General features: G+C 41.3%; 1 protein-coding gene across 2 annotated transcripts in view; it reads right to left on the bottom strand.

The window, feature by feature from the left end:
- Positions 1-4,875: 4,875 nt before the first annotated feature.
- Slc16a12 (solute carrier family 16 member 12) overlaps positions 4,876-26,679 on the bottom strand; it is a 77,425-nt gene continuing 55,621 nt past the window's right edge. For both annotated transcript variants that reach the window (XM_041662024.1, XM_041662025.1), the window contains exons 3-7: positions 16,151-16,254; positions 12,831-12,974; positions 10,561-11,140; positions 8,236-8,495; positions 4,876-6,465 (exon numbers count right to left, since the gene is read on the bottom strand). In XM_041662024.1, coding sequence (XP_041517958.1) covers positions 6,203-6,465; positions 8,236-8,495; positions 10,561-11,140; positions 12,831-12,974; positions 16,151-16,254 — 1,351 coding nt within the window. In that variant the 3' untranslated portion in view covers positions 4,876-6,202. The remainder of the gene's footprint in view (positions 6,466-8,235; positions 8,496-10,560; positions 11,141-12,830; positions 12,975-16,150; positions 16,255-26,679) is intronic.

Below are 26,679 nucleotides of genomic sequence, written 5' to 3'. Positions count from 1 at the left end.
GTTGTCTGGGCTGGCATCCGTGGTCACTTTGAGTCTGCAAGACATCAGTCCAGACCCATCTGGATTTTAGGGTCTCCATTGTAAAGTTGGGTGTGATTCTAGTAGATTTGCCTTTATATGATATTTGGCATCTTCCCCTTGCCACTTTTAATATTCTTTCTTTGTTCTCTATGTTTAGTGTGCTTGATTATTATGTGGTGTGGGGATTTTCTTTTCTGATCTATTTGGTGTTCTGTAAGCTTCTTGTACCTTTGTAGACATGTCTTCCTTTAGGTTGGTTAAATTTTCTTCTATGATTTGGTAAATATATTCTCTGGGTTTTTGAGCTGGGATTCTTCTCCTTCTTCTATTCCTATTATTCTTAAGTTTAGTCTTTGCACAGTGTCACAGATTTCCAGGAAGTTTGGGTTAGGAATTTTTTAGATTTAACATTTTCTTTGACTAATTATAATCATTAATTTTATTTTTTGGGGGGGGGATTTTCAAGACAGGGTTTCTCCGTAGCTTTTTGGTTCCTGTCCTGGAACTAGCTCTTGTAGACCAGGCTGGCCTCGAACTCACAGAGATCCTCCTGCCTCTGCCTCCCGAGTGCTGGGATTAAAGGCGTGCACCACCACCACCCGGCTATAATCATTAATTTTAATTATAATTATAATCTATATCCTGTAATGTCTTCAATGCCTGAGATTCTCTCTTCCATCTCTTATATTCTGTTGGTGATGCTTGCATCTATAGTTCCTGTTTGCTTACCCAAATTTTTCATTTCCAAGACTCCCTCCATTTGTGTTTTCTTTATTGCTTCTGTTTCCATTTTCAAATCTTCAACTGTTTCCTTCACCTGTTTGTGTTTTCTTTGCATTCTATGAGGAATTTATTTTCTCTAAATTTTTGTTTGTCTTTTTCTCAATTTCTTTAATGAATCTTTTAATTTTCTCTTTAAGAACCTCTATCATCTCCATATAGTTATTTTTAAGGTTGTTTTCTTGTGTTTCTGCTGCATTGGATTACTGGGGTCTTGTAGGACAGCTGGTTCTGGTGGTGCCCTGTCTGTTATTGATTGTTTTCTTACACCAGCATTTAGGCATCTGGGTTTGGGATAACTCTAGGTCTAGGCATTGATTCCTCCGTTTGTCTTTGTAGGGTGGGTGTTTTGTTCCTTGGTTTCTCTTTCCTCTATGGTCTTCTGCTCTAAGTGGCCAAGGTTTCTGGTGACTGACTAGTCTTCAGATAGGGTGTTTCTTCTGGGATTTGGGGGGTCTCTCTGGCCTCTGGGATTCCTAGTACATCCTGGTCTCCAGTGCAGCAGAAGTTTTCTGCCATGGCTGGGGTCCCCAGATTTGGTCTGGCCTCTGGTAAAGCCAAAGTCTTCGTCCAAAGTTGTAGGCTGGAATGCAGAGCCCGGGGGAGGGGGTGAAGTCTGCTCAGTAATGCTAATTCTAATAGCATCTTCCCGCAATCTCAGAAGAATCACACTTTCTGAAGGATATCTAACCACTACATTTGTTGTAAGCCTGATATTATAATAAGCACGATGTTTGATATTTCCTAATTGTCACAAAACCTACTCTCTCGGGTCATTTAGTTTCAATAACTTACAAAATCTGACTGCTGACAGCTGTTGGAGATTATGTATCTCCCTTTTTTTTCGAGACAAGGTTTCCCTGTGTAGATCCAGTTATCCTGGAAGCCACTCCGTAGACTAGGCTGGCCTTGAACTCACAGAGACCCGCCTGCCTCTGCCTCCCAAGTGCTGGGGTTAAAGGCGTGCACCACCACCACCCAGCTACATCTCACAGTTACACTGTAAGAGGAAGAGGATAAACGCTGGACAGATAGCTGGGAAAGGAAAGAGCAACAATGAACAGTTAGGGCGTTGCAATGTCTCAAGACATCCAACAGGTGGCAGTGCAGTATAACAGCTCAATGTTAAAATGTTTCCTATGGTCTCGAAGCTCCTTAAAGAGGAAATTGTTTTGTTCCTTTTTACAGATGAGAGGTGAATGTTGAAGCAAGCCTTATTTATGCCTTAAAGATTCCTCCGTACAACGTAGAGAATTCAAATGCATCCCCTAAAAACACTTTCCCAGACACCTTTGTGGATCTTTTGGTAGAATATTTGTCGTGTGGCTCTGGTTCCTCTGTAAACTTAAGTTGTGACACAAAGTGGTTGTCCCACGTGGTTTTCCCCACATCCAGCCTCTTCTGCAAGAAAGAGAGGTGAAGGAAAACTTCCCCTGTAATTCAGGCTCCAAGCCACAGGAAGAACAGGGCTGGGCTTGCTTTGTAAACAATGTGGCTGGTAAGTGGCCCAGTACTTCATGCCTGGGTCTTCTTTCTAGCACCGAGCAAGCTGTCGTGCCAAGTTCACATGTGATGGTAGCATGTTAACATGTTCAACTGATGTCATCAGAGGGGAGACTAGTAGCCAGGCCATTAGAGACACTAGCAGATGTGCAGGCCTGATGGAGGAAGGTCATTGGTTAAATAAAAAGAAACTGCTTGGCCCTCATTGGTTAGAAGATAGGTGGGAGGAGTAAACAGAACAGAGCACTGGGAGGAAGAGGAAGTGAGCTCAGACTCCACGGCTCTCCTCTCAGGAGCAGACGCCTCAGGGAGACGCCATGCTCCCAGCTCCCAGACAGACGCACGCGATGAAGCTCTGACCCAGGATGGACATAGGCTAGAATCTTCCCGGTAAGCGCACCTAGGGGCGCTACACAGATGATTAGAAATGGGCTAAATTAATATGTGAGAATTAGCCTAGAAGAGGCTAGATAGAAATGGGCCAAGCAGTGATTAAATGAATACAGTTTGTGTGTTGTTATTTTGGGCATAATCTAGCCAGGCAGCCGGGGTGCTGGGGACGCAGCCCCGCCACCCTTATTACTACACAGGCCAAGTCCATTTTATTATTCTTTTTAACCTTTGGATATGTCTGGAAAGTTCAGTCGTAAAATGTTTTCCCTTACAAATAGTCTTTCTGCTGTGATTTAACATTTCCCCACTCCTTCCATCAAATGACTTTCCTGTTCTAATGAGAAACAGGGAATTTCCCAGCCACCTGTCACTGATAACTGCTCAATTAGCAAACGTTTGGTGGAGTTTAACAAGACTTAAGAACTCTCAAGTGTGGGGACTCAGTTTACCTACTCTGAATCCACACTATTTCCCTTCCATAAACAATCTCCAAACTGTGCTCCTCAGGACCAGAAAGAGAATGCCAAGTAGACTGGCAATAGAGCAGGCTACATAGGAAGGGGACCTGGGGGGTATAATTTGCTTCCTCCCCCATCACTGCCCACCCACCCCAAAATTCCTCCAAAGAGAAGCCTGCATTAATCAACAGTAAACTAAGCCACTTTGCTGGAGGTAGTAGTAGGTGTGTGTGTGTGTGTGTGTGTGTGTGTGTGCGCGCTTATGTGTGTGTGTGCTTATGTGTGTGTATGCTTATGTGTGTGTGTGCTTATGTGTGTGTGTGCTTATGTGTGTGTGTTTAAAAAACAAAACAAAGCAAAATCCCTCTTGGGGAACTCTTAGACATTGCTACTCACGCAGAATCCAGTATAGGATCTGGTTTGGCACTGCCTTTTGAATCCATGTAAAATGACATAAACGGTCACAATGAGAAGAAGCAGGCTCCAGCATCAGACGGTATCAGGTAGCATCCCTATTCAAAGTGTAGAAGCTGCTGATCTGTGAGACCTGGTACCTTAGTTTCCACATCTAGAAGATGATGGGAGCTTACGTTAACATAGGGTTTAAGTTGGAGGGCATATAGGAAGTGTTTATCATTATATATAGTGTTCTAGAAAGACTTAATGAAGGATTTGGGGTTTTATGAATCACATAAGCAATGTCTTAATATGATCTGGATAGGCCTGCTCCCCAATCTGTCCAAATCCCTTGTCTAAGGAAAAGAAATTGTTCCAAACATGTGTCTATAAATCCGCTTTATTTTGCCTTTGAACTACGAAAACATTAGCCTATATAGATCCATGTGTAAAATATTAATTTAAACAGAGGAAGAAATGGCACATTGAAAAGGTAGATCATTTCTTCTGTTTTTCTACTTAGTCAGCTCCTAAGTAGAACTTACAGTTGGAGAAACAACTGTATTTAAGGCATAGAATCATTCCTCTACAGTTTTATTCTTGATTTCCATAAAATGTCCCATTCCCATGAATTCCTTACAATTTGGAACTGTTCCAAATTTTTCCATGAAGAAAAAAAAAAACCAGTAGAAATTTTTATGGGTCCCAACGGTAAACTCTAAGATCTACATTTCTTCTTACTGGTTCTTCAAAATATGTTGCCCCCCAGAAAGTTAGAATGCAAATTTATTGCATGTATAATGTGAAAAGATCTGAAATGTTTTAATATAAAATGTTAAAAACTTTGATTGTTATCTTAATCTTTCATAAACATAATAGAGAAATTTTATTATAGAATCACATAAACAAAATTTACTATAATCAATGCTTTGAAGACACACAAATAAGAGCACTTATGTTTTTTAGAGAAATCACTTTTAAGGTGACAAAAAAAGATGTCATTTAAGGTAAAGCGCTATTTCAAAACAAGTACTTCATTTTAACTTTCAATTTTTGCAGATATACCAAAAATATTCTTAGAATTGCACATGACACAGTGGATAGATTCAAAACTAAAGACACAGGATGAGTAAAAACAGAACATCCACACTCCCAGTGAAAAGCTACAATGGAAGAATATCATTTTCCCCATCAAATCAAGCTGGTATCCCAACATGAAAGCAATGTAGCAACACAAACACTCCAATTCAAACAAGGTCTCAGGCCATGCTCAGATTTTCCTCAATGCTTTGTTATTTCTCCCAGCACCATGTCTGGCAAAAAAAAAAAAAAAAAAAAAAAAAAGCCACTCTGAGGCCTCTTGGGGACAGTAGGTTAAATAGCCTTTGAGATCAAAATGTTTCCTCGTGACTTGGATTTAAATTCTTAACTAGTTAAGTCGCCCCTTTTAATTGCATTACTTGACTTCTTTGCATGATTGGGGATTCGGGACTCTTAATTCTATGGATTTGAAACAGCTGGAGATAAACTGGGCCCCCCCCCCTTTTTTCTCCATGTCCTCTTCTCCAATCTGAAAATTCAGAAGCGATTGCAAGTCACAGAAAGCTTGGGTTTTTGAGAATGAACAGACAGTTCTAAACCGATGAGTCAGGTTTATAATTATCATCCGAAAATGAGCGGGGTGAGCACGGAATCCCAGTTTTTAAACCTCACTATGATAAGAAAAACCCCAAGTCTTCTTTTGGACAATGAAGAATCTAATGACTGGTTTGCAAAGAAAACTCCCACCAGGCACCCTGCTGACCTAAGAATCCAACTACTGCTCAATTGGAGTAGCGCCAACATTCTTCTATCCCTAATAGGAATGTGTCTGCCGTTCAAATGCAAGGTGGGAACTCCTGGGGTGTTACTCACATTTCAGAAAGGGTGGAGAAGTTGCTCCATCACTCACTCAACGAGTTGTGTTAAATTTAGAGTATTATGTGGCAGTGACAGGTGAGTGACAGGGACAGTCTGAGCGTCGAGTTTCCTGTTTTGGTTAGAAACACTGCCTGCCACCCTTTAAAGCCCATTCCAACCATGGTGTTTCATGATTATGTGGACGCTCAAAGGGATGTCTACCCATTGGAAGAGGGAAGGGTTGATTGGGAACCTAATAAAAGACAATCTGATGTATATTAACAATTGCCTTTCAAAGAGTCTCAAATACCCCTTGCTACTCTATAAAAATTAAGGCACTCCACCCAAAGCCAGCTCTGCATCTTCACTCTCTGCCAGCACACCCAGTGTGTCCTTAACGAGAAGAAAGAGAGAGACAGGGTCTTTCTGATGACAAAACAGAGCCCAGTGGCCTCTGCTTTGCTTGTGCTTTGGAGTCACCCTTAAATACAGTGAATTCCATCAACTATGCCCTGACCTCCTCCATGGAGCTAAGTTTTACAATGAGAACAGATCCTGAATGAGAAAACTCTAGGCTACTACAGAATTCTTGGTTGTTGGTTATTTCCCCTTATAAATATGTTAGCAAAACAGTATTCATAATTTTCTTGGGAGGTGATACTCTGTCAAAATAAAACACTTCCAAAATGTGAACAATCCGGCGGCCCCAGGTCCATTATCCTTGAAGATTCCCAGGGATAAGGCCACACTGGTCACGTGAGGTTGCATCCTGGCACAGCTGTAGCAGTGGATTCCTCGTTTTTCTTATCCAGCTCCCTTGCTACCGAGTAGGCCACTGAGCCATTGGTCCATAGCGGCAGCTTGGGATTTGATTCTTTGGCCAGGAACCGCAGCTGTGTTCTCTTCATCCTCTTTACAATCCTCGCAAAGCCAAGCAGTAAGGAGCTAAACATCATGGCAAATCCACAGAGCAGGAATGCTGCGGTATAGCTGCCTGTCGTGTCCACCAGCCATCCTGCGGCAAAGGCAAAACCGCATTGCTGAACTAAAAATTCAATTACCGGATTTACCCACACTCAAATTGAATCAGTTTGCAGGATGACCACATAGACCACAGCACACCATCATGACTGAAGGAAAAGCAGATGGCCTGAAATTACCATGCAGCAACTGGGAAATATATTCAGATTCATTAGGGTGACTCATAAAATAATTTAATAGTTGCTATTAAGTGAAGGACTTAGAACAGCCCTCTGGCATACATGGACCTAATCTACATGGGAAGTAGAAAAAGATAAGATCTCCTGAGCAAACTGGGAGCATGGGGACCATGGGAAAGGGTTGAAGAGGAGGGGAGAGACAGGGAGAGGAGCAGAGAAAAATGTGGAGCTCAGTAAAATCAATTAAAAAGAATACTTCTATATTTACAGAAAAAAGAATAGCTCTCTATACTCAGTCATTACGCAATAAATATTAGTGATTATTAAACTCATGAAATCTGGTAGAAAAGATTCAGATTTAAAGCTTATCACTTGTAACTTTAAACATCATTTAAATTATTAAAGTTGGATCATTTACATAAGGGGTTGAGCGGACATGCAAAATGCTAGTAGAATTCCCAGACCCCACACACTACTTTAAGTAACCTAACAGGCTTCAACTCAGTACCCAGTTGTCAATGGAAGTCTACCTTCACTCATAACCCATTCAAATATAAGGACTTCGGGCCATTGCTTCTTGGCCTTTTGGCTAAAGTTGAATGTGGCGGTGTGTATTGCTTTAAATGCACACACCTGAGGCCACACATCCACAACCACAGATTGGTTTTTAATTGTGTTGCTGATGTAGCTTATCAATCCCAATATCTATGCCAGCCATAAAATTTGAGGACAGCCGTGGCATATGATGAGAAAAATATGAGTCACAAACATCAGAGAATCAGAGGGGTGAAGCTGTACTTTGGCAGGCAGCTACTTTGTAATTGACAAGGGGCATCTTTAAATTTTTCCTCAAAACATCATTCGCGTGCCAGCAATCTACCAGAAAAGACCACAGCGTCTCTTTTTGCCTACTTCAAACCCAGCGGTCCAAAGGGTGTGTAAAGATTAATTCACAGTCTACAAAGTTCCCCTGCATACATTTCTGCTATGGTCTGATTCACGTGTGGATTTCCATAAAAGCAAAGTAGTCATTTTGAAAGTCAATAGACATTCATCAGCTTCCTCCCGTTGCATTAAAACGGGATCTTAATTTTCTGTCATGAATCTCTAGCTCACAATTTCTAAAATATACTTTCATCGGTTTGCACAAAAACTTCCACGTCACCAACACTTAGTACATACAAATGATAAAGAATGCAGAGCCCTGTCCTCCGCTCTCAGAACCACACCATCATGCTACTGCCTATCCTTTTGGCCTCACCACCGACTGCTCCACTTGGGAAGCAAAAGTTCCTTCTAGATGTGCCTGGATTACTTAGAATTGGAACAAACTGAAACAAGTTCTTTTACTTCTACTATTATTGGACTAAGACCCTGATGTGAGGACTTTCTCTTTCCAGGCAAGCCACCATCGTTACTTGGTTGGGACAAGATTATAAACAAATAATGTAGGCAGGGCTGCGCCTCTTTGGTGGCTCCTGCATTCCCAGTATCTTTGTCTCTCACTCGTCTCTAACTCACGCGAGCTTTTCCAAGCCTGTGGAGGAGGAGTGGTGTTCATGAGAGTGTGTTCACTTCTTCCACGTCGCTATGATGACAGTGCCTAGCATGTCTTTAATGCTTACCTGCGATGGGTGGGCTCACCAAGTACGGCACCGCATGAAGGAAGTAGACCACGCCAAGCGCTGATGACAAAGAGGTGGTCCCCACTATCTCTGCAGTCACTACTGGGATCAAGGTAACGTAGGCTCCATCAAAGTAGCCAAAAGTACAAGAGAAAGGCACGAGAAAGGGGAAACTTTGAAGCAATGGGAGACACAGATAGCACAGCCCATCTAGTGCCACGGCAAAGAGGTAGCAAACATACCGGTAATTCTTCAGACACCTACGGACGGGAAGAACAATGATGAGAATGGGACTCACGGGTTCCGTAAAAGAGATTTTGAAGCAAGCCATGAAGCTGTAAGCACGGCAGCTGCTTACACAGGTCCCTTCCGATTTGTGTTATCTTCCAGCTTCTCTTTTAAATGATCAAATTTTTAAGTGTGTGTGTAGGGGAGGTACATATGGAGCATGAGCATCGGTTCCCATGGAGACCAGAAGAGGGTGTCGTATTCCCTGGAGCTGGAGTTACAGGTGGCTGGGAACGGCTCAGTGTGGGTATTAGGAACTGTCCTCCAGTGTTCCAAAAAAGTACCAAGTGTTCTTTATGGCTAGGCCATCTCCCCAGCCCCTGCTATTCCCTAATTGTTCTACTGGCAAATGCAAATAAGTTGATGTCTGGAGGAAGCATAGTGTGGTGATTCTCTGAAACTAGATGGGTATGAGATTGTCGTTTCACTGTGTAACTCTAATCTAAAATTCTTTCGCCATAAACTGAGGCTATCTGCTTCGATATCTATAAAGATGGTTGTGAAATAACACACAGCATGTCGACAGGCGACAGTTTTCTAGGCAGCTACCATACTGAGTGCTTTGAGATGTGGGAGCCATCGGTATGGAACACAAGGCAAATGCCCAATAACTCAATTGGTGTCACACACGGCCGAGACTGGAACATGGTGGAGGCCTGACTGAAGACTAAGTCCCATCTGCAGACTCCCCAGAGGTACTTCCACACATTCCTCTCTGCGACCCCATCCCCTCCATGATTCCAGTTATTTGAAAAACTGTACAAATGTCAGTTCTGGCCATTTGCAAATGCTCTCTCTCAGTATCCTGCAAATAGTACACGGACTTGTTGGACAGAAGGAGACGCTCGAGAGTCTGAGCACTAGGTGATTTTTTCCCTGGGTCATGGGGTTAGCAAGAGACAGAGCTGGCATGAGAATTTGGGTCTTGTGCCTGGCTGTGCCTCCTTCAGTTAACATGTCGCTTCTGTCTGAATCATCACTGTGCCTGGGACATCGCCCTCCTTCCTTCCTTTGTCCTTCATTTAAACTGTGGAAGTACTGGGGAGTGGCTCGGTGAGTTTGTCCAGCACAGGAGGTGCTAGTTTTATCACCAGCAAAGCACAAAACAAAACAAGTAGAATCCATCCTAAATATCGTATTTATAACGCTAGAGAGTGACAGTCATATCCTGATTAACCAAAGCATCATTTGTGCAAAGTCATGATTTTCCCTTCAGTCATAACTCAAATGTAAAATTCCTCATCCAGGGCACCATTAGAAGTTTGCAGTCTTCAATCCAAACTGGCTGTAGATTTCCTATAAATTCAGTCTCTAAGTTTACAACATCATGAAAGTATTCTTTTCCCACGTTCAGATCTATGTGTGTGGCTAAAGACAATTATCTATGTGTAGTATTGTACCTGAGCCTCCTACTTGGACTAGATTCAGCTCCCCTTTCTGCTACTAGATAATCTCTGAGATGATTCAAAGCAAGTTAAAACCACGGCAGCCAACCAGCAGTCGTCTCTGTGGAGGACTAATTTGCCTCGGCTGGAATTAAAACCGGCATCGGAACTTTCGGTTGTCCTCACCCTGTGTGGTTCAGACAGACTCATCAACCTAGACAGTCTTGAACAAGGGTGGATAAATTAGGGTCACATCTAGTTTGCCGTTTATGTAACTTACACTCCCCCATTTTAAATGGTTGGAAAGAGAAAAACAAACAAACGATATTTAGTGAAATATAAAAATTTCAAGATACTGACGTTTAAATCTGCATTGACGTTCATGGACACACAACTGTTTTGGGGCTTTGATAGCATTCCTGCGGAGTCATGACAAAGATGATGTGATCTACAAAGCCAAACAATGTTTACTCTATGTCCTTTTACAAAAAATTTGCCAAAATCTAATCTATAGGAATCAGCAAGAAAGCCATCTTCAAATATCAAAATCACCCCTCAAAGGTAGGTGTGAAGGTCATGGGAAACTTGGGCCTTAAAAGTCCCCTAGTAGAAACCAGTTGTGTTTTCATAGATTTTTTTTTTTAAATTTTACCTTCTGTCAGTAAGCCATCCAAATGTGATGTTGCCAACAATATCTATCACCCCGAGTATGGACATGAGGAAGGCCGCTTGCTGGTGGCTCACTCCGACGCTCAAAGCGTAAGGCACCAAGTACACAAAGAGAGGGCTGCAGCCGTAAGCCATGAACAGAACTGAGACGGCTAGCAGGACGAAGTCCGACATCAGTAAAAAACCGTATTCCTGCTGCAAAGAGCAGCAGAGGCAGGTCCGTGCCCATTCTTTGGTCAAAGGTGAATAGGGAGACGCCTGTTTACAGTTTTCGCTCTGCGTTCCGTGGTCATGATTCTTCTCTGGATTCGAATGGTCCTCTTTAAGAGTAATGGGACGCATCAAAGCGCCGCAGACACAGAGATTCAAAACGAACCCTCCAAGAATGAGCAGGGCTCCTCGCCAGGAAAACTGTTCGATGAGGAGTTGAACGACAGGAGCCAGGATGAAGGTGCCAATGCCACTGCCTGACATAGCAATCCCGTAAGCCAGGGCTTTCCGCCTGCTGAAATACCTGCCAACCATGGCAATAGCCGGAGAGTAACACAGTGCAAAGCCGAGACCTGGGAGACAGAGAAGGCCGTGAGCGCTGGTTCGCCATGAGGGGGGGGGGGGGGGGGGCGCGGACACGGTCTTGGAACAGGACGGCTGGGATCGAAGAGAATCTGCTCTTCCAGGACATCCCTTTAAAGCTGTTTGTATACCCAGCTGAGAAATTAGTCTTCCTGTCAGCCATCCATAACTAGCAAAATACACGACCTAACGTGGCATTCTTCTTAGGAAGAATACGCTAAAAGAAATGATTTCTCAAAGTAAAGAACATACAGAACTTGAAAAAAAGTCACTATTCAAGGTAAACAGGAATTTAACTAGCAAATCTAGAAAATGCTAAACCAAGAAACTGATTCCTCCCTCCTTCCCTTTCCTGTATCCTCTCTCCCCTTCTTGCCTGTTTTTGTAGGCTATATTAGCTGAATGATTGCCTCAACTCTTCGCCTCCTGAGTAAACACAGCTTTGACATCTGTGTCACCCTGGATTTGTACAGAAACAGGACACAGATGTCACCCGATTTGTACAGAAACAGGGCACATGAGTACATGGAAGTCGCATAATAATTTCACTTAGGTGGGATACATCATAGAATAGGAAACATTACACAGGAATATGGAGCTGGGAAATAAACCTCATGGTCTTCAGAAAAATGCCAATAGTCCCAAAGGCTTTTAAAAGCTGTCTGGCTTCTATTACTTTAGTCTAACTTAGACAATCTACAGGGCTTCAAGCCCAGGTTTTGGAACATGTAGGTAATTTGCCTCCACACATCTACAGATAGCTGTGAGGTAATAGAGCACATCCGAAGGCTGTTGGTGCCAGGGAAGAGAACGAGAACCGCTCCCAGCTCCCATTCTCATGGTTAGCAGATGGGTGGGTTTCCAGTGGGACTTGTAGCACTAAAACCAGACCAATTCCTAGCAAAATTAGCAGTCAGGCCCTTTGAGTTACTCAGTACATGTACCTTCCTTAGCGACAGATCCATATGTACAGCCTCCCTATGAGCTTACATCCACTACCGACCTAATTCATGCTACCCTCATAGCGTAGTACCCAGACAAGAGTGGGTACCACTTTCCATGCCTGTATCAGTGATGAACAGAATCCCACCTTTGTCCTTCCAGTCAACTTCATTAAGATCCTATGTAGTCCCCTTAAAGTACAGCTTGTGGGATGTACATGTTCTTCTCATTTCATAAAATCCATTATGATTTTCTAAAGTGATGTTTCTATATCACTGAGAGAATGTGAAATAGGAGGATATCTGTGGCAACGTGCTATCGTTTCTAAATTGAAATTCCCACTTATTGGATAATAATACTCATAATAAAGCCAGGACCACTCAGGCTGAACACAGTGTTTAGAGTCTTAGCAAAGGCAGTTGGAGAATGACTATTGTGGACAATCTATACTGTGCTGAGTCATTAATCATTTCTTCTGAGTACAGAATGTCAGGCATATATAATACCAGAAGGAAACACTATTTTTCACCACGTGACTAAATTAACATGGCGAGGCATGCTCACTAGCGCAGTGGAACCACAGTTCCGACTCTGTGTAACTGCTGCATCAGGAGCCATTAGCTAAGTCAACTGCACTATGTGTCTAACAAAGTGAATATTCTGTATGTCTGCTTTGTTTATGTGCTTGACAACACCTGGACAAGGTGTGTCCAGGTATGAGGAAGAAAGTGTACTCACCTGTAAGAACTCCCAGGGTGAGGTAGAGATGCTTCAGGTTGGTGGCAAATGAGCCCAGGATGAAACCAGTAGATGCCAGCAGGCCCCCCAGCATGATTCCCACTTGGCAGGATAAGTGGTTACTGACAACACTTCCCAGTGGAGCTTTGAAAACAACAAACAGGTCAGTAGAAACACTTTGGGGGACCTTGAAAGTGCTATGGGTTTTGCAGCTTTGGAAACGGATACCCATGGAGAAGCAACCCATTGGAGGCTACACAACCAGGAGCAGGGCAAGGACGGAGATGAGATGCCCTGACTTAGATTCACTATTTAGCCTTAGCATCATTCTCTGCAGTCATACTCCCAAAGTAGAGGGTGGCGTTTTGTTTGTATTTATTTACATTTATTACATTTTCATTTATTATGTTTTTATTTATTTGTATTTATTTACTTTTATAGGCATGAATGTTTGCCTGCATGTATGCCTATACAACATTCTGGTGCCAGTTGGGGTCAAAATAGGTTGTCAGATCCCCTAGCACTGGATTTACAGAGGGTTGCAAGCTGACATGGGTTACTAGAAATGAAACCCATGTCCTCTATAAGAATATCAAGTGCTCTTAACTGCTGAGATATCTCTTCAGACAGAAAATGGGGTTTTTGTTTTGCTTGTTTTATTTTTTTAACAAAAGAATCAATTCTTTATTTAAATTGCATGCCACTTGCTCAAGGATTTTATACGCCGTATTGCTTTTACAATGTAACAGAAATGATGACAGCTACTTGATGCTTTGTTGTGGAATATTTGTTTACCCTGTGTGAAGATGTGTCTCTGTGACTGGTTTAATAAAAAGCTGAATGGCCAAGAGTTAGGCAGGAGAGATTGGGCAGGACCTCTGAGCAGAGAGAAATTCAGGGGTAGAATCTAGAGCAGTAGGAGATGCCAGCAAGACACTGAAGTTGGACATATGGCACAGAGGAGAATTAAGAATGTAGATTAATAAAACAGGCTATTTAAGTTATAGCAGCTAGTGGAGGAAAAGCCCAAGATAAGGCCAAGCTTTCATAATTAATAATAAATCTGTGTCATTACTGGGGAGCTGGTAGTCCTGACAAGAAAGTACTACTACAATGAGTGGATTTTATTTTGAAGGAGAAAAAAAAAAAATCATGGTCTTACCAGTATCCCTAGGAAAACTTCCAGAAGAGCTGAGTCCCTAAATATCTGTTTCATATGCACAGTTTTGGACCAATCAAGTTAGAACTAGAGACCCACTCATGACACACTCTGTTACCAGCCAGCATCTCCTACAAGTTAAAGCTGTGGCTGTTTGGTTATTTAACCCTGGGAGAATGGGAATGAACAAATCTCTGGGGACTATGTTGAATCTCAAGGGTGCTGCTGCTACTGTGGTTACCAGACAGTGAAAACACATATTTTTGTCATAATCTAAACCAGACTTGATGAGGACATTATACCAGCTTCAACAAGGAAGGTTCATCACATTTATTCAGGGTCTGTCTCAGGGCAACTGTGTAGTCTCTTGTTCATGCTCTGAATTCTCATAGTATACAAGTGGTGAGCAGGTAGACACGTTTAAACAAGCACAGCAAGACTCACTATCTTTCACAGAACATAAATGCACTCTTTTACCCTGTCCAGAGCCTACGCTGTCATAGTGACCACACTGTTTTTGCTCTGTGGAGAATCACAAATATTCTCCAAAAGATAACAGGGAGGGAAATGAGTCATTCCTATCCTCTGAAGCCTGCTGATATGAACGTTGTGGCTAACAAGATGGCCCTGAAAATCCAGTGCTAGCTCAAGGAGGGGCACTACACACAGAACCCAAATATATGATCTTCTCAACACTTTTAAGCTGAAAAAGTAAATTTAAGTCTTTTCAAAAAATTTTCAGTCTACCCTATAACCAGAAATACACTTCAACACAATTCCACTGATTCTTAAACCTAGACTGTTAAAAATAAGTGTGCTATTTTGCTTAATTAAAATTATTAAAAATGAAGAAAAATATAGCAAAATTTATCAGAAATAAGTACGTATGACTTGGTACTTAGAATGGAGTCAGATGAATTCATCATGACTTATTGATCAGTATAGTACTTCCCTTTTGCCAATGAAACTAAAATTTTAGATTTATTTATTTTATATTTTGTGTATGGCTGTTTTGCCTGTATGTTTATATGTACACCACATCTGTGCCTAGTTTCCACAAAGATCAGAAGAAGGTATCAGATGCCCCGGAACTGGAGGAACAAATGGTTGTTGGCTGCCATGTGGGTCCTAGGAATTGAACTTGGGTCTTCGGCAAGAGCAGCAAGTGCTCTAACCACTGAGCAATCTTTCCAACCCCAGATAAAAGTTTTTTAAGAAACAACAATTTCTAATGCATCTTAGGATTTATCATAATGAAAGGATAGGGCGGGTCCCAGCTAGAAATGGGTTGTTCCAATTTAATGTAACCTTAGAAATTCATTAGCAAACAAGGCTAGGAACTTTGGCTCAAAATTTATAAAAATAGAAGTTTAGCATCCTCTACTACAGATGCAATGTTAGTTCCCATGAGTTTCTGGAACACCATCCATGTCATAGAGAACACATTTAAGGCTTTATAGATGAAGTTATGACCACAGGGAGTATGCTTAGCTCTTGATCACACACTCCTACTCTTCTGCAATATTTCTCTTATTCATGAAAAGAAGAAATCTGTGATTTAAATTTGAAACCCTCTGAGAAAGAATCAGAAAGAAAGTCAAGACTTGAGAGAGGATCCAAAACTGTTGACACTCATTTAAGGAGACCATATAGAATGGTCCATGGACCATCTAAGGCTGAACCACCTTGAAAGCACCTGATCCCATTGAATCTTAGAAGCTAAGCAAGGTTGGTCCCTGTTATTATCTGGATGGGAGAAACGGCTTACTGTCCTGTCTAATGTATGCGTGCATGACTAGAGAATGAGAAGGCCATCAAATTTGGAAGACATAAGCCGTGTACATTCTGCCCATGTATGTAATCCAGATGAACACAAGCTCTATGACACTCAGATCCAGGTTAACCAAATGATTTGCGTCTTTCTCAATGTATTGATAAACTCCTCCATCTGGCATTAGGTAAGACCATCAATTCCCAAAGCAAATCTTGTTAGGTTTAGCTAAAGATGAGATCGATCCTCTTGTTTTTCAGTCTTAACTAGTAAGTCCTTCCATTTAGGAAACTAAAAGTGAAAACAGTGTCACTTGACTCTGTCAGAAGCCATTGTCATGTTCAGTTCCACAGTACCCAGGAGTTGTCAGCCCTGGTAAACAATACTCACCACAGAGCATTGTCACACAGTCCACAATGGAATGGATCCACGCTGTTTGAGAATAATCCTGAGCAAAGTACGTCTGAAACTCCACAAAGAAAATGGAGATACATCTGAAAAAGAATGCAGGCATTTTATACCAAAGAAAAATGAAGATGGAATTGAATCAGAACCTAAAATTGTTTCTCAATTAGCTGCTGCAGTTTCGAAGGATTTTAGCTGCACAGCTATGATCAGTAGAAAACCAGGAGTTGACCATTGGGGCCATTCTGAGGAAGCAGAAAACAAGTGTTCCATCACCAGGGAGACTGCTGAAACCATGGAGATAGGAAGATCACTCACTGCTCTAACAAGGTATTATGGAAAAAAAGAAAACATGTTAAGAACATGTCAAATATATAAGCATAATATTTTCAAATGTAAAAGAATCTAAAAGTTACAGAACAGTTCATGGTGCAAGAACTTATTTTTAAGGCATAAAGACCCAAGTTTAGATCCCCAGAACCCATAGATAAACTAGGTGTGGCATAATCTGCCTATAATGTCAGCTCTAGGGATATGGAGCCAGGCATATCCCAAGGCTCTTTATGTATGAGTACACGTTTGTGTACACACATATGTGAACATCTGCATAAATACACATATACACACATAACGATTAGATAGATAGACAGACAGACAGACAGACAGACAGACCGGTAGTAGGTAGGAAGAGGTTAAGGACATCAAACAGGGAAAATAGGAATAGCAGAGAGCTGGGGAGATGAGTGGGGCTAACAATCACAGAAACACGTCATTCAAAGATGCAATAATGGTATCAATATCTTGTATGCTAATTTAAATGTTTTAATCAAAAACAAATTTCTATAAAATAAAGCAGTAACAAAAATGTTGTGATTCTTTTTACCATCCAAAAGACTTCTGGTCTGGTACTGAAATGTCTACTATTATTTTCCCCTAATTACTCAGCATTCAATCTAAGTGAAGAATGGTTTAACAGATACAGCCTCATTATCAAAATAGTTAAGATATCCATCATTCGGGATTCTGAATAGAACACTGTTGACTTTGGAGCTGGATAAGTCCTTAAGGGATTTGTCCAGTGTGGTAGGATGCTTAACAGCATCTCCAATTTCTGCTCCAAATGTCTCCAGACATTGCTATTAAGCCTTGAAAGCAAAATGAGCCTCACTGACACATGATCTAATCATCATGTTTTCCAACCCCTCTGCAGAGCATTCAAATCCCTCCTTGGGTCTCAGTCCCCCTACCGTTCATACTTGATGCCAACAGCTTTCCCCTGCACTGTAGCTCAAAGCTCCTAACTGCCGCTTTTGAATTCACACGTGGCTGCCTCTTGTACATTCTGCAAACAGTGCCAGAGTTACCTTCCTGGAACACAAACCCGATCCTGCCATTTCAAATGCTTCAGCTTGACTCATGCTATCTTGAGAGTTGGCCCTTTTCGTTCGTGTTCCTTTCTGTCCACTCTCAGATACTTCACGTCAGCCACACTGAGCTTCTTTCTGCCTCTTTCAACACACTCCCTGTGTTTTATGCACTTTCATCATTTTTTCTGTTATTCTCCTCTAAGCCCCCTCTCTTAGTCTCAGGCCATCAGCCAGTTACACCCCCAGGAAGTCTTCCTCGACTACTCCCTGACTACTTAAGACAGGAATTGATGCTTCTCTTATGTGTCCTCTGCATGCATATTATGAGATATGACAACTCCGTTTACATTTGTTTGTATTGTCTACTAGACATTGCTTTGTGACAGCAGAAGACATAGCTGTCGTTTAACGCACACTAAATCTGAAATATCTAATATATGTCACAAATCGGGTGCTTTGGAGGACAGGAGATGATGAAAAGAAGGAAGGATAAAGGAGAAGAGGGGGGTAGGAGAGGGGGAGGAGGAGAGGAAGGGATGGAGGGGGAAGAGAGAGTCACTTGATGATAGAAAGGATGACTGGAATGTATGGAAGTGAAATGGTCCCAGAGAAAAAGAGGAAGAATGACTGATAGCTTAGCTCCAACTGGGGGCACAAGTGGGGTGAGCTAAAGCAGGCATATAAAGCATCCAAACATGCTCTAAAGGGAGAAAAGGAATTAGCAGGACCAGGTGCCGGAGGGGAGGGGCAATGTGGGAGAACAGAGTGGAGATGGTAAACTAAGAATTAGAAACCACAGTCCCTTCTCGTCACTAAATCATTAGGGGGATCTTAGTATCAGGGTGATGTCTGTGGTGATTTTTCTTTTTGGAAAATTTTACCTTGTTTTCCACTTGTTGATTTACTGAACTGAATTAACTTGTCGCAACAGTTCAAAATTGTTTGATATGGTTTGTTCATAAAAATGAAGAAACAAAACATAGCGAGCATCATCACTGATAACCAAAACTGCTTTTTTAAGGATAATTTGACTCAACAGGTCAACACACTGTCTCTCTCAATCTCATCATTGCTATAACACTGCCCTAGCTACTACACAACCAATGCTCATGCTTGGCTTGATAAAGGGATATCTAGGTTGATGAAGCTATCTGCTGAGTCAGCTCAGGAACTGTCACGCTGGGGCATAAGAGCCTACTAGTCAAAATCACTGTCATGTGCCATCATTAATCTTTTAATGTGGAGGAAATGACTTTATAAAAACTATCTGAAAGCTAGACAACAAGCCACACATAAGGGAAGCACATTTAAGAAAAGCCCAACTTGATATGAACCCGGAAAAATCTAGGCAAAAACAAGTCTCAGACCTATGATGCTGTTTTGTTTGGAAATATAACCAAATTTTTGCCGCTCCAGTATTCACTCAAGTTGTCAATGTATGCAGATAATTCATGTAATTGCACTTTAAATGTGATTCTTACATGGATAATGTATTTAAATAAAAAATAATTCATATTAGTAAATAGATGACATCAATAAATAATAATGGCTGCTTCCATGGACTGTAGAATTTCAAAATCTGAAATCTGCAAAGTACAAGTCCAGAATTGAAATAAGATTTTTAAATGACTTGAATCAAATTATAACATTATTTGTAACAGCAGAACCCAGAAAAAAATATAAAATCCTATTAAGTAAAATGTATTGAATAATTATGGACACAGGCATATGACAGAATTTTAAGCGACTGTTTTACAGAGAGTCATAACCATGTTTGTCAACATGGAACAATCTCAAGAATAATTATTAAGGGGGCATCCGAACCCCCTCCTTATAACCTTGTATCCAAATGACCCTGTTTACGTAAATAACATGAATGTGCATTTGTGTTCGTTAAAGATTGAGGGAGCTTTTTGTTTTAATTTTGAGGCTGAACAAAAGAAGTAAGGAAGAAAAAATATTTTATATATTTCCAATGTGTTTGAGTGCTACAATCTGAATGCAAGATATTTTGTTTTGAGATGTATTTTTTAAATAGAAAATCAAAGAGCGATTGTCCCATAGACGCTGATTTTCGATTAGGCAGATTGCCCTGGCTTGCTCTCTTATTCACAACTCAGTTCTCGTGGCAGCTTCTTGGTTTGTGACATTTAGAATGCCAGGCTGGCTACATCAGCACACTTTCTCCTCTGTCTTTATTCTGTTCAAGTGGTCTTCTCTTGGCCTCTGCTGTTGACCCCTGGTACTCCACAGTCTGCCTTTCTGACTTCTGACTAAATTCTTGGCAGGTGGGGGTGGGTTGAAGAAGAGCAGGCACTGATGCAGGTTGAGACATCTTTCTCCTCTATTTCTGCCAAGTTCTTTCCACCCTTTAAGGTTTCACTCCAGGACAACTTCTTTAGAAAGCCTGTCCTGAACTTCTAGGCCTGAATTTGTCTCTATAAAAATCTTTATTTAAGTCTCTATTGACCAAAGTTAATATAACTTTTTTCATGGCCTACATCAGAAGATGGGGAGCCTGTCTATAAATGGGTGGCTTGTCTTTTCTGGTAGGGTGTTAAGTCCCTTGACTACCACCAAGGATCATCAAACGTCATATAACTTTGGTCAATATGGATATTTTTATTTGTAGTTCAGTTAACTGTGCATGAGTCTACCATGAAATAGCCAACATATCTATGATTTTAGAAGCTTCTAGTACAGAGTCATGTCTTCAATGAATATAAAATAATCATCAATGGAATTGGTTTTAAATTAATTATAACCTAAAAAGTATAACCTAAAAAAAAAAAATACAAGGCTTTCAGCCTTTGGTGGTAGTCAGGGATTTGACACCATGCCAAATAAGACAAACACCCATTTACTGATGGTCTTCCAAACTTCTGAAGTAGGCGATCAAATAAATATATAGGAACTCTGACTCAAGTTCTTTCGTAGCCCATTTTGTCTGAATCACAAGACTCACATGAGACAATGTGATTGACAGAAGAATCTTAGGATTGCCACCAAAAGCACTATGGACAGCCTTGTGAGAACATAGGTTCATCATGAAGATTCAACTACCCAGAATGCTACAGCATAAGTCCTCCTTATAAAGAAATGAGCCCACTTCCAGAACTTTCCTCTTATGGAACTAATAGAAGTTTCCGTTTATAAGAAGGTACACAAAAGAATTCTGTAGTAATGGGGGCAGCGGGGCTGCGTTCCCAGCACCCCGGCCGCCTGCTCGGCTAGCTTATGCCCCAAAATAATTACACAGACACTGTATTCTTTTAAACACTGCTTGGCCCATTCTCTTCTAGGCTAATTCTCACATATTAATTTAGCCCATCTCTAATCATCTGTGTGTAGCACCCCAAGGTGCGCTTACCGGGGAGATTCTAGCCTAGTCCATCCTGGGTTGGAACTTCATCCCGGGAGCAGGGCATGGCATCTCTCTCTGAGGCGTCTGCTCCCGAGAGAGCTGTCAAGTCTCTGAGCTCACTTCCTCTTCCTCCCAGCGTTCTGTTCTGTTTACTCCACCTACCTATCCTCTAACCAATAAAATGGGCCAGGGCAGTTCCTTTATTAGCCAATGACCTTCCTCCATCATTTCTCCTTTTTTCGGTTTAAACAAAAAAAAGGCTTTAACATAGCAAAATTACATATAACAAAACAGTTATCAAGTAAAAGTTACAATAATCTTTATCATAACTAAGGAAAACTATAACTAACTATTCTTAACTCCATCAAAGACTCCAGAAAGATATATTACCTAAGTAAACAAGAACTAAGAAACTTCAAACTCTAGAAATGACAAAGACATCTCGCTGCCTGGACAGTCACCCAAAGTTCTTTTGTACCGTTGGGGCATCCATCTTCAGCCTTCAGGCCCATGGTATCCAGCAGACATTTCCATGAAGCAGGAAAATTCAAAGTCAGTTCAGTCACTATCTGTTGTGTCCTGCAGAATGTCTTGCAGACTCTTTCATGAATCAGGAACCCCGAAAGATCATCTCACCTTAGGCAAGTTCAGTAGTCCCCTCTCTGCGGGTTCTCTGTATCCAGTTTATGCAATAGTCCAGGCAAGAGCAGTTTCTTGCCCAAATGGCTATCAAACTCCATAAGGTGCCTCTTCAATGCCCATCTTCCTCTTGAAGTAGATTGGTGCTGCCAGGAGCAGAGTGTCTCATTGTCATGAAAAGTCCTCAGTTATTAAAACATTAAATGTCCTATTCTGTAATCTTTGAAAGACATGAAGAATGTCTATCTAAAACATATCTACGCACATCTAGAAAATATTAACTAACATGACTACAAGCTTTACTATTATCGATGATTATCCATTAACAACCTATATTTCTTAATTATACAGTACATATTTAAATGAACTACACAATCACAATACCTTAATCAAAATCAGAAACACTTATACATATAACAAAATTGACCTTAAATCTCTATCAATAAAGCAAAATCTATACTAATGCAAATTATTCATACCTATATCATATCCCCCTTTAAATGTAAAAGAACATTTATAAACATTTTTTGGGAATATGGGCGCAGTTATTTCTCTCCAAACTGCTTCCTGCTGAATGGGGGCGTCGTTAATTAGGTCTTTCATGGTATAACCTGTGTGCTAGTTTCATCTCAGTTGGCAGTTGAGCGAAGCAATTTTTTGAAGGCGTTCACACCAACCCTTCAGGAGGGCGTGGTCCATCATACCAAATCGGAATAGAAGAAATGAACAGCGTCTCATCCTCTGTGAAAACAAAATAAGAAACTCCTTTCCAAAGTATCATGTCCTTAGATCCAAATTTCAAATTCAAGGCATTTTCAAAATATCTGTGTTGGATTAGTTCAGCAGCATTTATAAATAAATATCTTTTAGCATCTGTTGCTCCTTCCTCAACGTTTAAATAATTTAAAGAGAGCATAATAGCATACAGTATCAAGATTCTCTGTGTATTTTCCATCTTTGTGCAGCTTTGTTTTAACCTCTATTTTGTTTATTTTTACTTTTAACTCTTTGCTTTTTGAGACAGGTTCTCTGTATCTTTGACCTGAAGTAACTCTGTAGACCAGGCTGTCTTTGAACTCTCAGAGATCCACCTGTCTCTGCCTCCCAGGCATTCAGGATTAAAGGCGTTTGCTACTACACCTTGAAGAGATCTGTTTGTCTCTGCCTTCTAGGCACTGGGATTAAAGGCGTGTGCTACCACACACAACAACTCTCTCTCTTTTTTTGTTTTTTACTTTAAGAACTTCAACTTTTAGTCTGCATATATTTTTAACACACTGTAAACCATTTAAAAATTTTCTTTGTCTTTGAATCTCTCTTTACTGTATATCTCTCTTTTTCTGACCACATGAGTCTTTAATTTACCAAGCAATATCAGTAGGATTAAAGGCGTGGCTTTGCCGGCTGGATCCAGTCCATTCCTTAGCTTTCCAGCCTCATGGCTGAGGTACTGGCTGTAGCCAGCAAGCGAGCTTCAGCAGCCTGTGCTTGCAAACCGCACAAACCGCCTGCGTAAGAGTCAGAGTTTGTCCTGGCAGGACAGCCCAGAAAGCCGGCATTTTTAAATGGCGCAGCTTTTTTCCTGCTACGGCTGAAAACCGAAAAGCATGTGTTCAGCTTTTCATCAACACCGTTTAAGTGTTTCGTGGCAGTACCTCTTAATGAGCTGCAGGCTTTGCAGCTAAAGCTGAGTCAGGAAGCCTCTCTTAGATGAAGCGCTTGCTTGCCTCTAACAAGCAGAGCAGACCCGAGAACACAGCGAGTCTAGTTGCCATCAAACAAATGGTAGCACTTTATTCCAAATGCTCTATTCAAAAGCTCTGTCTCCTGCAGGAGCCAGACAGAGATCGCAATGGTGGCACAGCCCCAGGAAGTCGCGTTTTAAAATGACACAGCATTTTTTCTGCTACTGTTGCCGAATCAGGAAATCTCTCTACAGAACGCCACCAACAAACAGCAAAAATCTGTGTTAAACTCTCTCTCCCTTATTTTTAAGCCTTCTCAGGTTTTTTAAATGGGTTTAGTTGTCCACACGTCTGGGCGCCAACTGTAGTAATGGGGGCAGCGGGGCTGCGTTCCCAGCACCCCGGCCGCCTGCTCGGCTAGCTTATGCCCCAAAATAATTACACAGACACTGTATTCTTTTAAACACTGCTTGGCCCATTCTCTTCTAGGCTAATTCTCACATATTAATTTAGCCCATCTCTAATCATCTGTGTGTAGCACCCCAAGGTGCGCTTACCGGGGAGATTCTAGCCTAGTCCATCCTGGGTTGGAACTTCATCCCGGGAGCAGGGCATGGCATCTCTCTCTGAGGCGTCTGCTCCCGAGAGAGCTGTCAAGTCTCTGAGCTCACTTCCTCTTCCTCCCAGCGTTCTGTTCTGTTTACTCCACCTACCTATCCTCTAACCAATAAAATGGGCCAGGGCAGTTCCTTTATTAGCCAATGACCTTCCTCCATCATTTCTCCTTTTTTCGGTTTAAACAAAAAAAAGGCTTTAACATAGCAAAATTACATATAACAAAACAGTTATCAAGTAAAAGTTACAATAATCTTTATCATAACTAAGGAAAACTATAACTAACTATTCTTAACTCCATCAAAGACTCCAGAAAGATATATTACCTAAGTAAACAAGAACTAAGAAACTTCAAACTCTAGAAATGACAAAGACATCTCGCTGCCTGGACAGTCACCCAAAGTTCTTTTGTACCGTTGGGGCATCCATCTTCAGCCTTCAGGCCCATGGTATCCAGCAGACATTTCCATGAAGCAGGAAAATTCAAAGTCAGTTCAGTCACTATCTGTTGTGTCCTGCAGAATGTCTTGCAGACTCTTTCATGAATCAGGAACCCCGAAAGATCATCTCACCTTAGGCAAGTTCAGTAGTCCCCTCTCTGCGGGTTCTCTGTATCCAGTTTATGCAATAGTCCAGGCAAGAGCAGTTTCTTGCCCAAATGGCTATCAAACTCCATAAGGTGCCTCTTCAATGCCCATCTTCCTCTTGAAGTAGATTGGTGCTGCCAGGAGCAGAGTGTCTCATTGTCATGAAAAGTCCTCAGTTATTAAAACATTAAATGTCCTATTCTGTAATCTTTGAAAGACATGAAGAATGTCTATCTAAAACATATCTACGCACATCTAGAAAATATTAACTAACATGACTACAAGCTTTACTATTATCGATGATTATCCATTAACAACCTATATTTCTTAATTATACAGTACATATTTAAATGAACTACACAATCACAATACCTTAATCAAAATCAGAAACACTTATACATATAACAAAATTGACCTTAAATCTCTATCAATAAAGCAAAATCTATACTAATGCAAATTATTCATACCTATATCATATCCCCCTTTAAATGTAAAAGAACATTTATAAACATTTTTTGGGAATATGGGCGCAGTTATTTCTCTCCAAACTGCTTCCTGCTGAATGGGGGCGTCGTTAATTAGGTCTTTCATGGTATAACCTGTGTGCTAGTTTCATCTCAGTTGGCAGTTGAGCGAAGCAATTTTTTGAAGGCGTTCACACCAACCCTTCAGGAGGGCGTGGTCCATCATACCAAATCGGAATAGAAGAAATGAACAGCGTCTCATCCTCTGTGAAAACAAAATAAGAAACTCCTTTCCAAAGTATCATGTCCTTAGATCCAAATTTCAAATTCAAGGCATTTTCAAAATATCTGTGTTGGATTAGTTCAGCAGCATTTATAAATAAATATCTTTTAGCATCTGTTGCTCCTTCCTCAACGTTTAAATAATTTAAAGAGAGCATAATAGCATACAGTATCAAGATTCTCTGTGTATTTTCCATCTTTGTGCAGCTTTGTTTTAACCTCTATTTTGTTTATTTTTACTTTTAACTCTTTGCTTTTTGAGACAGGTTCTCTGTATCTTTGACCTGAAGTAACTCTGTAGACCAGGCTGTCTTTGAACTCTCAGAGATCCACCTGTCTCTGCCTCCCAGGCATTCAGGATTAAAGGCGTTTGCTACTACACCTTGAAGAGATCTGTTTGTCTCTGCCTTCTAGGCACTGGGATTAAAGGCGTGTGCTACCACACACAACAACTCTCTCTCTTTTTTTGTTTTTTACTTTAAGAACTTCAACTTTTAGTCTGCATATATTTTTAACACACTGTAAACCATTTAAAAATTTTCTTTGTCTTTGAATCTCTCTTTACTGTATATCTCTCTTTTTCTGACCACATGAGTCTTTAATTTACCAAGCAATATCAGTAGGATTAAAGGCGTGGCTTTGCCGGCTGGATCCAGTCCATTCCTTAGCTTTCCAGCCTCATGGCTGAGGTACTGGCTGTAGCCAGCAAGCGAGCTTCAGCAGCCTGTGCTTGCAAACCGCACAAACCGCCTGCGTAAGAGTCAGAGTTTGTCCTGGCAGGACAGCCCAGAAAGCCGGCATTTTTAAATGGCGCAGCTTTTTTCCTGCTACGGCTGAAAACCGAAAAGCATGTGTTCAGCTTTTCATCAACACCGTTTAAGTGTTTCGTGGCAGTACCTCTTAATGAGCTGCAGGCTTTGCAGCTAAAGCTGAGTCAGGAAGCCTCTCTTAGATGAAGCGCTTGCTTGCCTCTAACAAGCAGAGCAGACCCGAGAACACAGCGAGTCTAGTTGCCATCAAACAAATGGTAGCACTTTATTCCAAATGCTCTATTCAAAAGCTCTGTCTCCTGCAGGAGCCAGACAGAGATCGCAATGGTGGCACAGCCCCAGGAAGTCGCGTTTTAAAATGACACAGCATTTTTTCTGCTACTGTTGCCGAATCAGGAAATCTCTCTACAGAACGCCACCAACAAACAGCAAAAATCTGTGTTAAACTCTCTCTCCCTTATTTTTAAGCCTTCTCAGGTTTTTTAAATGGGTTTAGTTGTCCACACGTCTGGGCGCCAACTGTAGTAATGGGGGCAGTGGGGCTGCGTTCCCAGCACCCCGGCCGCCTGCTCGGCTAGCTTATGCCCCAAAATAATTACACAGACACTGTATTCTTTTAAACACTGCTTGGCCCATTCTCTTCCAGGCTAATTCTCACATATTAATTTAGCCCATCTCTAATCATCTGTGTGTAGCACCCCAAGGTGCGCTTACCGGGGAGATTCTAGCCTAGTCCATCCT

This window comes from Microtus oregoni, unplaced genomic scaffold, assembly GCF_018167655.1.
Source record: "Microtus oregoni isolate MIOR12 unplaced genomic scaffold, Mior012 000012F_ref0000307, whole genome shotgun sequence".
In the NCBI taxonomy this organism is placed as follows: domain Eukaryota; kingdom Metazoa; phylum Chordata; class Mammalia; order Rodentia; family Cricetidae; genus Microtus; species Microtus oregoni.
The sequence above is the reverse complement of the archived record's forward strand: the minus strand, read 5'-3'. Positions and strand labels throughout refer to the sequence as shown.